Source organism: Triturus cristatus, chromosome 12 (assembly GCF_964204655.1).
Source record: "Triturus cristatus chromosome 12, aTriCri1.1, whole genome shotgun sequence".
Classification (NCBI taxonomy): domain Eukaryota; kingdom Metazoa; phylum Chordata; class Amphibia; order Caudata; family Salamandridae; genus Triturus; species Triturus cristatus.
Window position 1 is genome coordinate 822549409 of NC_140595.1, and position 17006 is coordinate 822566414.

At 43.4% G+C, this 17006-nt stretch overlaps 1 protein-coding gene across 1 annotated transcript in view; it reads right to left on the minus strand.

Moving 5' to 3' along the window:
* Nucleotides 1-16511, minus strand: part of LOC146782985 (growth hormone secretagogue receptor type 1-like) — a 29989-nt gene extending 13478 nt beyond the window's left edge. The window contains exon 1 of the mRNA XM_085640069.1: nucleotides 15308-16511. Within this exon, the coding sequence (XP_085496195.1) occupies nucleotides 15308-16085 (778 nt within the window). The 5' untranslated portion in view covers nucleotides 16086-16511. The remainder of the gene's footprint in view (nucleotides 1-15307) is intronic.
* Nucleotides 16512-17006: the final 495 nt, after the last annotated feature.

Sequence of the window (17006 nt, forward strand, 5' to 3'; positions counted from 1 at the left end):
TTCATCCAAGCTTTCGTCAGGACCAAATAAGCTACTGCAAAATAAATTGATACTCAAGTGAGCAGTGAAGTGGTGAATACAACCTGGACCCAATTGAAGGGCCAAGAAGCTCCGTGGGAAGTAATTATACTTCACTGACCTGCACAGGTGAGAAAAAGAGAAGAAAGAAAACACAACATAGCAAAAACCCTTAACAAAGTGGTATTTTCAAGGTCAACATTTAGCATCCAGAAAATGTATACAGTATGCAAATACTCATAAGTGTATCAAGACTGTGATAAGTCTATGTAGTTAGGTAAGGTAAATAGAGTTCATAGCACTTACCCAATTTGTGATGGGTGTGCACCTCACCTCACCTGGCCACTGCTCAGGTTTAGGGAGGCCCCGCTCTGTAAAACAATCAGAGGGTACAGGAGTGTTACTACCCAGATTTTGGGCAATTAGCCCACTCCGCGATGTGCCAGAAAAACGCCTAAACCCACAGAATGTCATTCGAATGCTGCGTAATAAATGAAATCATTAGGCATTGTTGGCTCAAAATGAGCTGTGTAACCGCCGTTGTATCGACTAAAAGGAACCCGACTTGCGAGAGCAATCGGGTCTGTTAAAATAAAGCCGTGCCTCTGTCAGAATGCCCAGAGAGCACGAACGATAGGAAAAATACGCTTGCTTACTGACATTGGACAGGGTGAGGAATTCCTACTCACCTATCCGTCGGTACCTCAGGTCAGAGCTGAGCTCGTAGGGGAGGCAACCTGCGGAGTGTGAGCACTCGATTGAAGTAAAGAATGCCGGTATCGGTTGTCAAGGCAACCAAGTGCAAGGCCGTCATTGGGACGCTGTTCAATACGTCATCCCGTCACGTTTAGTAAACCTGGGAATTGTAGTATTTGACGGCCGCCTACATAGAAAGACGGGTTGGTGGCCAAGAATACATTCATAACTAGTTTTGTCTGACAAATAAGAATGACGATGAAAAAACCATGCGATTGCTATCGCACTACAGTGTAACAGCATCAAAAACATATCGTGCAGATAGAGGTCGGTTTGGCCGCAAGTGTTAGTGTAATCACGGATGAAAACACAGGCGACTTTGTTAATGTGAAAGCACGTGATGTTAGAATCATGCCGAACCTGAGTCACATTGCATGTACGATACCAATATATGTCTATTCTTAGAGTGAGGACCATGGAATATCGTCATTGAGCCCATTCCGATCACTATGGAGTCTAAACACCCATTTCTGTTCTTTGTGAAAAAGGTAGTTGGTAACATAAATAAATGGTTGTTCCAGGACGAGCCATTTCATATCTTCTGGTTTATGGTTCAATGTCAGGAAATGGTTGGTCATTCTAGTCGCTTGTTTTTTACGCCTGATTGTGCTCTTATGTTCACTAATTCTCACTTTAATTTTACGGGTGGTCATCCCTACATATTTAAGTAAGCAAGGGCAAGTAATCAGGTAGATAACTTTCTCTGAGTTACAGTTGGTGTGTTTGTGAAGAACCCATGGTTTAGAGGTGCCAATATCTACTGATTTGGTAGGTTCTGTCTGTGGGCACACTGAACAGGAGCCACAAGGATAATGGCCCTGCACAGGTGGCAAGTCCCAGAGTGTTGATGTAGGAGGATTCCTCTTGGTTTTAGGTCGTGTATGTACAAGACTATCCTTGAGACTCGTCCCTCTCTTGAATGAGAAGAGTGGAGGAGGAATTTTTTCGTTGTTCAGATTCAGGATGCGCCAATGTTTACGTACCACTTTTTGCACGTCGTTAGATAATGTGCTGAAAGTATTGACAAAAGTCAGTCTCGTAAGTGGTGGTTTTGGTGTTGAAGGCGCAATGAGAGCGTCTCTGTTATTGTTCGCCGCTCTTTTCTTAGCTTGTCTTATCAGGGACGTAGGATATTTCTTTGCTTTCAGTTGTTGAGACAGGTCAGCAGCGTGTTTGTCAAAAGTCTCTTTAGTGGAACAGTTTCTGCGTATCCGCAGAAATTGTCCGACAGGTAAGTTTTGTCTTAAAGACTTAGGATGGTGACTCTGGAAGTTCAAAAGAGAGTTCTTTACTTGGGGTTTTCTGTACAATTCACTCCCAAGGGTCCCTTGTGTAGGGTAGATGACAATGTCTAAGAAAGGCAGTCTGGCCTTATCGTGTGTCACTGTAAATCTCAGAAAGTTATTTTGGGCATTTAGCCATGCATGGAAGTCAAGCAGGGTGGTGACATTGCCACGCCATATTACCAAAATGTCATCAATATATCTTTTCCAGACGACAATCCTGTCGCGGAAAGGATTGGTGTTATTCAGCACATTGTCCTGTTCAAAAAGATGAACATAGAGATTCGCCAGGCTGGGCGCAAAAATACTGCCCATCGATGTTCCTGAGGTTTGGAGGTAGATGGTTTCCTCAAACTTGAAGAAATTTTCTTTCATTGCTAGCCTGGCGCACTCCATGATGAAGTTAATCGGGGTGATCGTGATAAGATCTTTTGTATCAAGTAGACCCCTAATAGCTTCTAATGTTTCGTCTTGGGGAATACAAGTGTAGAGTGATTCGACATCGAAACTAACCAAAAGGTCTGTTTCGATGTCGAATGTAGTCTCAGGCAACAGTCTTAGGACGTCTTTGGTGTCCTGTAAAAATGTTGGCATCTCTTTAACCAGTGGTCGTAGAAAAAGTCCACAAAAGTGGACAAGGGTTCTAAGAGTGACCCTATCCCAGATATAATAGGGCGTCCTGGTGGTGGTCTAGTGGCTTTATGTATTTTGGGGAGGACGTAGAAGTAGGGCATGACCGGATACTTCGTGATCAGGAAATCAGACTCTTGCGGTGTAATCCAGCCAGATTCTTTAGCTTCATAGACCAGGTCGTGTATCTCTTTAGACAGTCTTACTGTTGGGTCTTCGGACAGAACCCGGTAAGATTTACCGTCATTCAGTTGTCTTAAATATTCGTTCCGATAGGCTGTGGAATCCATAATGACAATGTGACTCAGGTTCGGCATGATTCTAACATCACGTGCTTTCACATTAACAAAGTCGCCTGTGTTTTCATCCGTGATTACACTAACACTTGCGGCCAAACCGACCTCTATCTGCACGATATGTTTTTGATGCTGTTACACTGTAGTGCGATAGCAATCGCATGGTTTTTTCATCGTCATTCTTATTTGTCAGACAAAACTAGTTATGAATGTATTCTTGGCCACCAACCCGTCTTTCTATGTAGGCGGCCGTCAAATACTACAATTCCCAGGTTTACTAAATGTGACGGGATGACGTATTGAACAGCGTCCCAATGACGGCCTTGCACTTGGTTGCCTTGACAACCGATACCGGCATTCTTTACTTCAATCGAGTGCTCACACTCCGCAGGTTGCCTCCCCTACGAGCTCAGCTCCGACCTGAGGTACCGACGGATAGGTGAGTAGGAATTCCTCACCCTGTCCAATGTCAGTAAGCAAGCGTATTTTTCCTATCGTTCGTGCTCTCTGGGCATTCTGACAGAGGCACGGCTTTATTTTAACAGACCCGATTGCTCTCGCAAGTCGGGTTCCTTTTAGTCGATACAACGGCGGTTACACAGCTCATTTTGAGCCAACAATGCCTAATGATTTCATTTATTACGCAGCATTCGAATGACATTCTGTGGGTTTAGGCGTTTTTCTGGCACATCGCGGAGTGGGCTTTAGCGGTTCAAATTGCCCAAAATCTGGGTAGTAACACTCCTGTACCCTCTGATTGTTTTACAGAGCGGGGCCTCCCTATACCTGAGCAGTGGCCAGGTGAGGTGAGGTGCACACCCATCACAAATTGGGTAAGTGCTATGAACTCTATTTACCTTACCTAACTACATAGACTTATCACAGTCTTGATACACTTATGAGTATTTGCATACTGTATACATTTTCTGGATGCTAAATGTTGACCTTGAAAATACCACTTTGTTAAGGGTTTTTGCTATGTTGTGTTTTCTTTCTTCTCTTTTTCTCACCTGTGCAGGTCAGTGAAGTATAATTACTTCCCACGGAGCTTCTTGGCCCTTCAATTGGGTCCAGGTTGTATTCACCACTTCACTGCTCACTTGAGTATCAATTTATTTTGCAGTAGCTTATTTGGTCCTGACGAAAGCTTGGATGAATTTCATCCGATAGCAGAAACATGTAGACCCCTTTTTTCCATCACAGTTATTATATCGTTGAAACTGTTATAGCACTGTTTTTAGATTTTGTCAACAAGGTAGCGATCAATAAAATGTGTTTAGTGCCTTGTTAGACATTTTTTAAATAGCACCTATACACTACCACTTATCACGAGCACTGCAACCATCACACCCTTTCATCATCCAATAACAACATTATACTAGCCACTGGTTTGGGACACATAAGAGACCAAGATCTACAAATTGCCAAGTAGAAGATGGTTCTCTAATAAGTCCTTGATTCCCAGATGATGAAGCTAACCACTTTGGGTGGATGATGGGAATTTTACACCTATGCATACACACATATATGCATACATGAATTCGCAGCTCCACTACTTTTAGCATCACCTTTACTCTTGTGTCAAGGTCTTCAATTGTATGAGACTCATAGTTGTTTATATATATTATAGTATGCAGGCAATGCCACCTCCTGGCTTGTCAATTCTGTCGAGTCCGATGATGTCATGGTTTGGGGGTACCAGTATGTCGAGTGTGGGCGTAGAAGACTAATTTAACCAGGTTTTGGTCAGAATTAGTAGGTCAGGTTCCTGTGTAAGTATGAGGTCAGCTAGATCACCTGCATGTTTTGATGCAGATGTACAGTTTAGGAGTTAAGCATTGGTTATTAGAGGAACCTAGACTACTGTCCCATATCAGATCAAAGTAACCTTCCACCAATTTGTGTCAGTTATAATATTCCCCTTATAATCAAGTTGCATAAGAATATATTTTCCTGGTTTTTTTTTCTTCATGAGAGTGACCTGCACCTGTGTATTTCATCTCGTTTGAATGACAATTGCTGCTGTTTTATTAGGTGCAGATGAGTGGACTTGAGTTGGATACTCCCTATTGGAAAATCTTTCACACTAAGTGGATTTCCCGCAGTAAGAAGACATCTGCCACCTGTAGATTCAAGTGTTGCCTTAATTGTTGGTGAGTATAGACCCTTCACATTCATTGTCAATATTTTAAGAATTAGTCAAAATCTGTGTTATGTCACTGGAAGGTCTAGCCTTGATACTGTCATGTGTGCTAAGCATTTGCGGGTGGTAGGTATCCCTTCCTTCTCCTTTCGCTTGCCCTCTAATTGTAAAAAGTAACATGCAAACCAGTAATAACCAATATGTAAACCATAGGATTGGGTCCCACTCATCTCCATGACCTTCCAGGGCAAAACCCAGGCCTTGTCGATCTCATCGTCCAACCATGCTTTAGCTGTAAGACCCCGGATCTCCATAGGCAGGATGATTAGTCCTCATCATCCTGTCTAATTCCCATGTGGGGCTACCAAAGAGTAAATGCAACAATGATGAAGAGGGCTGTTTAGTAGTGCATCACAATATTATTCTTTTTCCCAATATAAGTCTGTATTGTTTGACTATATGCTCTTCCATCTTTGAACGGTGAAGTACTCCTCAATGCTAATAAATGTCATCGCTTTTTGTTCTTCCCTCCTCAGCATCATTGTATTCATGGCAGCAACGCCTAAATAACAAGACTATTCGGAGGCCACTACTCTCAGATTCATATTTGCTTAGGTTGGAAGGTCGTTTCACTCCTATGTTCTCTCAGTTGTTTCCTATATTCAGGTTCTGGAAATGCATTGTCCTATTCCTGGAAGTCCAAGAAATGATTTTGACCATTATTTATTTGCCTTTCCACTTAAATGTAATTTCTTCTGGAAGTATATACTGTAGCATATTTGTTTATTCTTCAAAAGTTCTGTTGCTGGGCGATATAATCTCCGTTTAGCCATTGTGTTCTCGGCTAGATCTGAGAAGAGTCTGATCTTACTTTCTCAATAGGATATTAATTTTCGAGACCTCACCATTCTTGAAAGTAGGTCTTGCAGGGAATATGATTATTTGGTAGTGAAGTCTCTGGGTCTCGTTTTTGGATCTTCAGACTTTTTTCACTCTATCATATCTTCCTTTTTGCCTTCCAGTAAACTGTGAATCTGTATATTGTCTCTCCTGGATCTATTTTACAAATGCTCACATTTCTCTGACAACTATTTGACTTGAGGTTCTAGGGTGACAATGGAGGATGTGGCTTCTTTGCCAGTGTCCGAAAGCAATTTTAACGCTTGCACCGCTGCTTCGGTACTATGGCCCAGGCTTTCCATATCTTTTTTAATCTATGAAAATGTCTGCTTCTTTTGCTGTGCCAAGTTTGGCTATATTGTCTGATTGAGATCAGCTACAGCCTTTCCTAAGGTCCATAAGTCATGCCTGTAAACTTTTTTTGATAGTGGTGGAGCAGTTTTTTGCTGGCATTATAGTGTAGCTTTAGTTATGTTTGTCTCTTCCCATCAGGCTAGAAGAACTAAAAAAGGCAGAGATTTTGCTTTGCTTCATTGTACAGCCAGTGTGCGGCATAAATACTTCACAAGTGAAAAGCCATCATGGGGCATTAAGTGTCTTGTAAATAGGGGCACACAATGACCAGTTTGCTCTTTTTGGGATGGAGAGTGGCCAGTGCCAGAGTACAACACCTGCACCACTTTATTTGCCCCAATGCAAAATCACTGTGTCAGGTGGACTTTCTATCCCACCCCCTTGTGGGAGAGATTTGGAGCAACCTCCCCAACTGGGACAAACCTATCAGCCCGCATGGGGGGCAGAAATAGACTATTGCCCCTTCTAGAGTGCGGGTATGGCTTGATGCCAGGGTTCGTCGCTCCCTGCTTTTATTTGGTTTGGCTCTGTGAAATCCCTGGTGTTCCGTGGGCTTTCTGCCCCCCCCAGAGGGTCCATTGGAGGTTAATGGCCCTATCGCCACCCAGGAGGGGCAGAAATTCTGTAGGGCTGTGGGGTGGGGGAGAGCACGGACCCATGTGCAGGGGGGCAGAAAGACTGTCTACATATTTTTTGGGGGATGGGGGCATGGCCAGGCCCAAGGAGGGCAGCCCCCTCTGCTATATTTTTACAAAAATGTCCTTGGTATCTAGTGAGCATTCTGCCCCCCCAGTGGGAGCAGATTAGGGGTAATAACCCCCATCCCCTCTTTGGGGTTGCAGAAAGACTGTCAGCATGTTTTAAGGGGGTGGGGTCATGGCCACGCTAATGGTAGGCAGCCTCCACGCCTATATATATTTTTCAGTGGTCCTGGTACCTAGTGGGCTTTCAGCCCCTCCCCAGGAGGGGGCAGTTTAGAGTAATCACCCCCATCTGTGCCCTCAGGGGGAGCAGAAATACTACCAGCATATTTTGTTGGAAATGGGGAAATTACCATGCCCATGATGAGCAGCCCCCACACCTACCTTTTTATTTTTTTATCTTTCCCTTATGTCTAATGGGCTTTCTGCTGCCTCTGGAGGGCAGATTAGAGGTAATCACCCCCCACATGTCCCCAGGAGAGTCAGAAAGACTACCAACATAATTGTTTCGTGGGATGGAGGCATGGCCACGCCCATGATGGGCAGCCCGACCCCAATATTTGTTTATATTACCCTGGTGTTTAGTGGGCTTTCTGACCCCTGATGCAGATTGGAGGTAATCACCCCATGTGCCCTCCAGGGGGGCAGAAAGATTGCCAGCATAGTTTTCTCGTAACGTGGGGCATGGTCATACCCATGACGGGCAGCCTACACCCCTATTTTGTTTATATGTCCCTGACGTCTTGTGAGGTTTCCTGCAGGGGGTAGAAACGATGTAATCACCCCCAGACTGCCACCATATTTTTTTGATAGTGTGGGTGCCCCCACCCCTATATTTTTTTATATGTCCCTGGTGTCTAGTCAACTTTCTGCCCCATGACACTGGGGGCGCGGATTGGGGGTAATCAGTCCCTGGGAGGGTAGAAAAGACTGCCAGCATATTTTGTTGGCGGTGGGGGCATGACCATGCCCATGATGGGCAGTCACCACCCCTATATTTTTATTTAATAAAGTCATGGTGTCTAGTGGGCTTCCTGCCACCTTGGGGGGCAGATCAGGGGTAATTTTCCCCATCCGCCCCCCAGGGGGTGCAGAAAGTCTGTAATCATCAATTGTGCTGGGGGAGCACAAGCTGTTACCTAAAGGGCCTCTCCCCCATCCCTGGTGCCTAGTAGGTGAATCCTTGCTTGGGGATCTCTCTTCTCTGGTGAACCCCAAGCTGGCATCCACTGGGCAGAGATATAATTGGAAAGTGGAGATTCTCCCCTTTCCAATGATACCTCTCCCATAAGAATCAGTGCTCAGGGGGATGAGATATGCCCCCTGAGCGCTGATGTACTGAAAGTAAAACAAGCTTATCTGCTTGTTTTACTTTTACTTTAGTGTAATGACGTTAGTGTGCCCTGTACGCTGATCATCATTACTTTAAAGGCCAAATAAAGCTGAAGGTTGGCTTGCTGTGTGGTGGCGTCTGGTTGTATCATCTGCAGTGGAAGCATAGAGGGATGGTGTTTCTGATTTCAGGAAAACGTTTGGGGTGGAAGAATCTGCTCTGGTTTCAGCTGCTTGGTAGAGTAGCAGTTTCCACCCTGTTAAATGTTTTATGCAAGGTGCAGCTGTCTTTGTTGGAGCTTGGTTGTTGTTGTATTTGAGTGATCTGATTGGTAGGCTTTTATGATGGTTTGGTGTTGTGTTTCGCTTGGTGAATGTGCATTTTGGAGTTTGTTTCTTTTTCTTTCACTGCTGAAAGAAGGGAGACAAGCTGTAACTTGATATCTTCTGAATGTTTATTGTCCCTCTTCTGTCCTATCACTTTGCTTTCAACTGTCCTCATTTTATGTGTCTTAGGTTTCTCATGGTGTCAGTTGGGAGTTTCAGAAACTCTCCATGGACTGAGCAACTCCCATCATGCTCCTGGATGAGCACTATCTGGTGTACTTTGCTACCTTTCCTTTGCACACAACTAAGCATCAATAAATACTTCTGTATGTTCCTGTTTGTCTCCAGTGATCTGTACCTGTAGTTATTTACTGGCTTTGAGTTGAAAATTACCATTTTTTATGTGGTATTCCCCCAGATTTTTGCCTTCTTTACCTGGACCCGTCTTTGTTCAGGACTCTGGGCACTTTACTCCTGCTAACCAGCAGTAAAGTGCTTGTGCTCTCTCCCTTTTAAACATGGTAAAAGTGGCATACACCTAATTGACACATTTAATTTACTTGTAGGCCCCTAGTATATGGAAGTACCTGTAGATATGGCCTGTAAATTAAATGCTAGAAGTGGGCTGCAACACTCATTGGGTTACCCAATAAAGAACCACTGTAAAACGTCTCTGACCTGCCCTTCAGCCTGTGTGTGCAGTTTTGCACTGCCATTTTGACCTGGTCCTACAGACCACGGCCTACTCTAAAACAATAAAACTTCAAAGGTTCATTTTCTTTTCTTCAACATTTTTTTTAATAAAAAGATTACTTAATAAAAAGCAATCACAGACATGGTGGTTTTCTTCCCCCAGCAACCCATTAGGAATCTCTATTTATGAAATTATTATTTTGTACATTAGGTAATCTCGATTTCTAATTTTTCTACATATGATCCCAAATGCCCATAGGCCTGAGCACAGTGTATTTAAAAAGCAGGGTATGTATATTTAAGTTTTACTTGTCCTGGCAGTGAAAAACCTCTACAGTTGTTTCTCACTGTAGCAAGGCTGGCTCTCTCGAAGGAAAACACTGGGTTAAATTATGACAATGTATAATGCTTAATTTTGGTTTGGGGTCAGCTAGAAAAATGATTCAAGGACTCAATTAAATTAAAATCCAACGTTGTCATTTTCCTGCCTAAGCCAAATGTGCCTTTCTGCCAGAGTCCTGTGTCACCTGACTGGTGAATGGTTCCCCTGTTGTGAGCTGTGGATTGCTCCCAGACAGACTGTGCCCAGCCCCTTCCTGATCTTCAAAGGGGGCCTACCCTCTCACTGGCAGATGTGACTTACACCTCCCTTTCTCTTCCAAATAAGCTTGGCTTCAAACCCAGTGAGAGGGAGAAGTTGCACCAGAACTGGTTTGGAATGACCACAAGGAAGGGTTTGCCCATTTCCATAACCACACCTCTGATTGGACACAGGGACTCGCCTCGGTGGTCTAATGCATTGCTGGAGTTGCGTCAGTGTTACCACCAACTCCAGCAATGTGTCACTTTACCGCCTAAAGATGCGTCAGAATTTCTAACGCATCCAAGAATCCTTGTACCATGGAGCACTGTATTGTAAATAGAGCTCATCCATGGCGTCGTTAAGGCATTTACGGCAGGTGCAAAAGATCTGACGCATCGATGCCAAAGCATTATTTCTTCTAAATAGGCCCCATGGTATTCACGGGTAACATCAATGACAAAGCCTCTGATCTTCGCAGGCTGGAGTGCGGGCTTTTATCTTTTATTGTACTCATATCCCACAATTATACAAAGAAAAAACATGCTTACTCCTAAATGTTACAGGCACCTGCTTGCAATGAAAAAAAACGTACATTGAAAATAAAAATATAACCACTGCATATAATTTTGTTTGAGGAGTGCAGGTGCCTCATAGCACGCAGGCCTTACAATGACAACCCCTTTTACTTTAATGCACATTACAGGAAACTATGATCCTCATTGGCACATAGAAAATGTACTATTGGCTCTAAATTCATTGTAAGCTGTAGACATAGCTTAAATACACAAAGATGACAAAAAAAATAAAAAGTGTAATCAATGGAATGAAAAATGCACTAACATTTAAAAATATTTTCCCACCAGGCTTGGCACTGAAATACACTTTTTTTAGAGTGTTGTGAACATGTGATAAAGGAAAAGCTGTCACTAACAGCGCAAGAGCGAATGGCCAAAGTGAGTTGACATATAGCTCCTTAGAGGCTTTGTGGTGCAGCGCAGCAAGTCACCTTGCTGCACTTTATCACAGGGAAAGGACAGGGATGCACTGTATTTTTTCCAATAGGGTGCATTCCTGTACTTTCCCCCAGCAATGGCACACAATGGGCTCCCTAGCACCAACGCAGGCACCCTTGCACCATGGTTCAAGGGTTCCTCTGTTGTATGCAGGATTGCTTTTGTGCTAGAAGTGGCACCTTTATGCACAAAAAACAATTCTGGGAGGCACATTTCTCTTTCTTTCTATGTGTGCTGCAGAATACAGCACACACAGAAATAGGAAGTAACGAGGAGAAATAAAGATATTTCTCCTCGTTTACGCCTCTCCTGAGAAAGCATATTTTTTGGCACATTCCAAGGTCTACCAGTTTTGGTAAACCTGGGAATGCTTCAAAAACCCTGGGAGTGTCATGGGTACACCCACGCAACGTCCATGGAATGCCTTCCCAAGGTACAATAACACAATGAAATCATTCACGCAGAGTTACGTTACTCCTGATATATTGAAGTCACTCAGGGCCACGCAAAGTGGCCTTGCGTGGCTTCATAAATCGCATTTTTTGTTGCGTTGCGCATGTACCACATTGCGTAGTGCAAGCGTGACACAACTGGGCTCATAAATATGGCCCTCAGCGTATGGCGTGGTAGTTGGAAGCAAAATGCAAAAAACTGTTCAAAAAAGGCCCATTGATGAAGAAGAGTGACTGAAAACCCCTCCATGTACGTATATAGGAATGTATTGTGTCGGTATGATCTTTTATACTTTGTACTTAATGATGCTGGCAAGACAGCTACGAAAAAACTGTCTCTAGGTAAGACCTAAAAAGTATTAGAGAATAAACTGTTCACTTTAGTTTATCAGAGGTTGCATAAACAAGAAGCATCCCAAGCCATGCACAGTAGGACAACAAGACAACAGGGACGATAATTCCAACTTGAGGACATTATCCACCACTGGGTATAAATGTTTGCTCAGATCATGACAATCTGGTAGCGAGGCCAGAGGAGTCACTCAGGATTTAAAAGGTGCAAAATCAAAAGAAGAGGCCCACATTAACCTGTAGATCATAAATGCCCTCTGTGTACACCCTTTAAAGTATGTTAACATCGTAGAGTACTATTTAAATTTACTGTGAGACACCCTGCTCGATGTTGGGGAATGATTCAAGCATGTGAATCTATTAAAGTTACCAGCTCTGGGAAACTATAGTTACACATAAGTAACTTAATTCGTACTAATCTCTAAGTGATTGGAATGAAAGCACCTAAGACAGATGACTGCACCAGAAAACCGTTTTTGTATCCGTACCCCCACACAGACCATAGCAGTTGCGTTACCACTTACACAGATCAGAAGACTGACTCCAAATGAAACAGGAAGTCATCAACATCAAATCATAGCATAGAGTTTACTACAAGGAAACCAAAAAACATTACATGAGCATAGCAGGAGACTAAACTCGGTGCCTGCGAAGCGGTTCATAGCTAAGAAATTGAACAGGCAGGGAGATGTCACAAGAAGAGGCAGCATCATTCACTGATAATGTTTCAATCCAAAACAAGACAATCTTTTAGCAGACCTCACCCTCGCAGAGACCCCCCGCATCTGCAGAACCAGAGCAGGAGGAAGAGCTTTCTCCTACGTCGCAGCCAAAGCCTTGAACGAGCTCCCAATGAACATCAGATGCTCCACCGCCCTCCTCACCTTCAGGAAGAGCCTCAAGACCTGGCTCTTCGAATAAACCGGAGCTGCAACCCCCCTCCCCTCCCAGCGCCTTGAGACCCTCATGGGTGAGTAGTGCGCTTTATAAACCCCTGATTGATTGATCAATTGCTTTAGGGGACTTATAAGTAAACAAATAAAGACAGAACAGAGTCAGAACCTGGAACAATCCCTACCTTAGGGCAACATTCGTGACAACATTTGGGACTAAAGTGACCCCTTCATCAGTGGAATATACACTCTTTTAGCCCACACTCTCCCAACACCTCCGACCTCTTCATGACGAGATAGGCTTCTCCTTTGGTGGCTGTTGTTCAGCAGTGTCCTCCTTCTCCAGGTAGGCTACAGCTCGTCTTGCAGGGACGTTGCCCAAGTTCACTTCCAGCATTCAAAGATCCTGGCTCTGGAGCTCAGTTAATTTCAACAAACACTGCATTGGCCATTGAGAATACCCAGTATATGGGAAGTTACCCAGAATGTATCTTACTTGTGCAGATAACATTGCAGATTCCATAGATCCCTCTCTGGGGCTAGATTCAGGCACCTACCTAGATTTGTTTTATTTTTGTCTTTTCTGATCACATTGTAACTGTATACCTTGCTGTGGACTTCTTTTTTATTATTATCATTTTGCACTATTTCTATCTCTTTTAACCACAGTATAAAATAATTATAAAAAGCATAATGCAAAATATCTAAGAACACTAACGCAAAATAGCTGTAGTTAAAGGATAAAATGGCTTCATATACTGCCCAAAATCCTTGTAAATAGTATCTCAGATAATTTGTCATACTCACCAACAAATATTTGGGACAGTGGCACACAATGAAATGATATTGATCAATAAATTGTAGTCACTAAAGCCTAAAAATAGTTCTAAAGTCCATCCCACCTCACCTTACTATGGGAGTCTCTCCATCCATGGTCTCTGACTGCACCCTAGAGTCTTGAAGAACAGTCTCCACCATGGAGTGAGACTCACATTGGCTGCCAGGCCTGACCATCTGGAGTCATGTTTTATGACTGATAGCAATGCATCATCTCCATGGCCATACTCATGGACACAGGACAGGAGAGTCGCCCTTCTCATCTTGCAGTGCCTGATAGATCAGGCCTGGGAGCATGGCATCGCTTTACCCTGGAGTGCTTCAGCCTGTTTGCTCTCTTCTTGATGCTCTTGAATGGACAGAGGAGCGTAGTCTGTATCTAGAAGACCTGGAGTTCTGTTACTTGTGCCTCAGCATATACCATTCAGTTTTTGATGTGGATTCCCAGTTCGGGGTATCCCTGTTTCCCGCCAGCTCCATTGTCTGGAGGGCACAGCAAACGCTGAAGTCCCCCTTGCACACATTTACGGCATGATTTAGATCTCGGCGGACGGGTTACTCCATCACAACGGTGACGGATATCCTGTCTGCCGAAATGTAAATCCCATTATATCCTATGAGATTTGTATTTCAGTGGACGGGTTATCCGTCATCATTGTGACAGAGTAACCCATCCACCGAGATCCAAATCAGGCCCTTAGAAAGGACAAACAGAAAGACTTGGTGTGGATCATTCAATTGTCTAGTATGTACTGTAGTGTGCTTCAGAGAGCACAGCATGTTTGTAGCAATAACAATATTAAGGATTTCTTATAGTCATAGTATCTGTGGGTAGAAACAAAAGCTCCTTTTTTTTTCAGGCAATATTTGAAATGTCTGCAGTAGTTTTTTGAATCATCAGCTGAACCACGTCGGTCTTGCAGGCTACAAGATTGCTGCCATAATACACATAAATCAGCCCCTACTCATTGCTTAATCTATCTGCAATTGGAGATTTACTGTATGATTTCTTAATATTTTGCTTTGATATTTATATTTATTCGGGAAGAAAAATGCTTTTCTCTACGGTTTTGCACAGCATAACATGCTTAATATCTGACAAGCAGTTGTCTAGAATGATATGAGCTTATAGTTATATTGTATTACATGTATGTTACAAGAAGGTCGCAAATAACACCATTCTAAGAGTGACCACTTAGGTCTTTGTCAATTTTCATTACACCTTGTTCATTGTTTTAAGACCTGTGATCAAGGCGGGTTCTGCCGAAACGTGTCGGGTCTGCTGATGCCACTTTCATTTGGATTGGTGAAGTAAATCTATTTGCAAAAGATTACTCTGGAGTGCTCACTTTCTCTAGAAAATTGAAGCATGCTCTCAGGATAGCTTTTAGTATAAGACACCCTAGAACTCTGAAAGAAAATGTACTTGATTCTGGCAAATTGCAGTACGCCTATGTAAGTAAATTGGTTAACGTGTGCAGAATTCTACATACGATATATAATATAGTTTAATAAGTCAGGCTGAAGGAGGATTTGAGTTGTTTTTAAGCACACCCTATCTTATTGTCATATTAATGTCACCCAGGTCTCAACTTCAATAGCAAAGGGTGCGGCAGGACTGGGCAATTGTGTTTTGGATTTTCTAAGGCATACTAAGTTCCCATGCTTTTGAACAGTGCAATCATGTGACTGCAGCACAAAACATTAGAGCAAATAATCCCACCCACTTTATGGTGAGCACTTACCAAGCATTTTGACTGTCTGCAGATTGCTTCGGTCACCGTGGCTTCTCCTTCGTCTCCACAACTTCTTCCCAATCAGGCTGTACAGCAGGCTTAGGCAGCAGACAGGAACAAAGAAATAGAGACTAGACACCCATATCATGATGTTAAGGAGTCCCGATGCGACAGCGTAGCTGGTGCACTTGCACTCTCCAGTCTCTTCTGGGTCAGTCCCGTTCTCAAATTCCACACCTACCAGGACAAAGACGGGTCCAGCACTAGACAGAGCCACGGCCCACAGCATCACAATAAGCCACTTTATCTTGGCGCGAGTGATGATGACTTTGGCCCAGAGTGGGTAGTAGACAGCCAGGTAGCGCTCCATACTGAGGGCTGTGATGTGCAGGACTGTGGAGTATGTGCAGGCCTCACTCACAAATTGGGACAACTTGCAAACCAGATCTCCAAGCCGCCAGGGCCGGAAGTTCCACATCTTGTACAGGTCCAGAGGCATACAGAGAAAAATGAAGACGTCTGACAGAGCCATGCTAGAGAGGTACAGGTTGGTGGTGGTCCTCATGCCGCGCCACCTGGAGATGATGAGGATAGTGATGATGTTGCCTGTCATCCCAACAACAAAGAGCAAGATACAAATGACAGTGACAACACACAAGGCCGGGAAAGGGAAGGAGTAGAAGGTCACACCTTCGTGGATAGAGGTGTTGCCACAATCAGAGCAGAAAAAAGAGGACAACTTGAGATCTTCAGATGCGTTAGCAATCTTACCATCTGTGAAGCGCATTCTGGTGAGAAAGAATTTCAAGTCGTTCTATTAGTTTTCCAGTTAGTCTCTCAGTTATTTGGAAAGTATTGTGGTGCTCTAGCCATCTGGAAGCTGTTGGGGCAAGTTCAGCCAGAGAGCTTAATTCATCACACACAATGCAAAGTAAAGATAAGTGAGATAGTCTTGTTAATGAGTCTGTCCTTATTGTCTTATAAGATCACTCTCTATTTCTGAATGAATTAAACACATAAGAAGAAGAAGGAGCTTATTGGAACATAAGTCCATGAAACATTGATACAATACATACATAAGTAGTGATGGGTGAGTCAAGAGATCCTCGTTTTTTTGCTGTCATTCGGGTTCCATCTGCTTCAGAGTATTTGAGCTCTAAGTTCCCTCTGAACCTCCAGTTCTTTCAGCTGGAAACACGCTGATGGCGAATGCCTAGGAATAGATAAAACAAGAAGATGCCCAATTTAAGAAATGATTGTCATAAAGTCAAATTGTTCCAAATCTCCTTTGAAATATTTAGATAGCACTCATTGATGAAGCCCATAATCTTCATTGTGTGTGCTCCTGATCTACGCATAGTTCGGTTATGCGTTCAACCATATTCCCTGACCCTATCTTCCATTCCAAATAACTACCCTATCTTTAGTAAAGTTCTCCTTACTGCTGGGAGACACTCATGTGTGGTCAGGGTTACTCTTCATTCAACAGAGCACCCACATTTCCTGTGCAGGTACTCATGTCAAGAAGGTGCATATATGTCAGTGGCACAGAGGCTTTAACCATTTTTTATCCTGCCTGGTCTAAGATGCTACCGAGGACAGTAACTATGATTTTAAAGTTGAACTATAAAGCTTGTTTTAAGAAGAAAATCAGTTCTCCAGTTTTGGTGTTTTTAGGAGAAAAGTGGCACTTGTGGTTAAGTTGTGG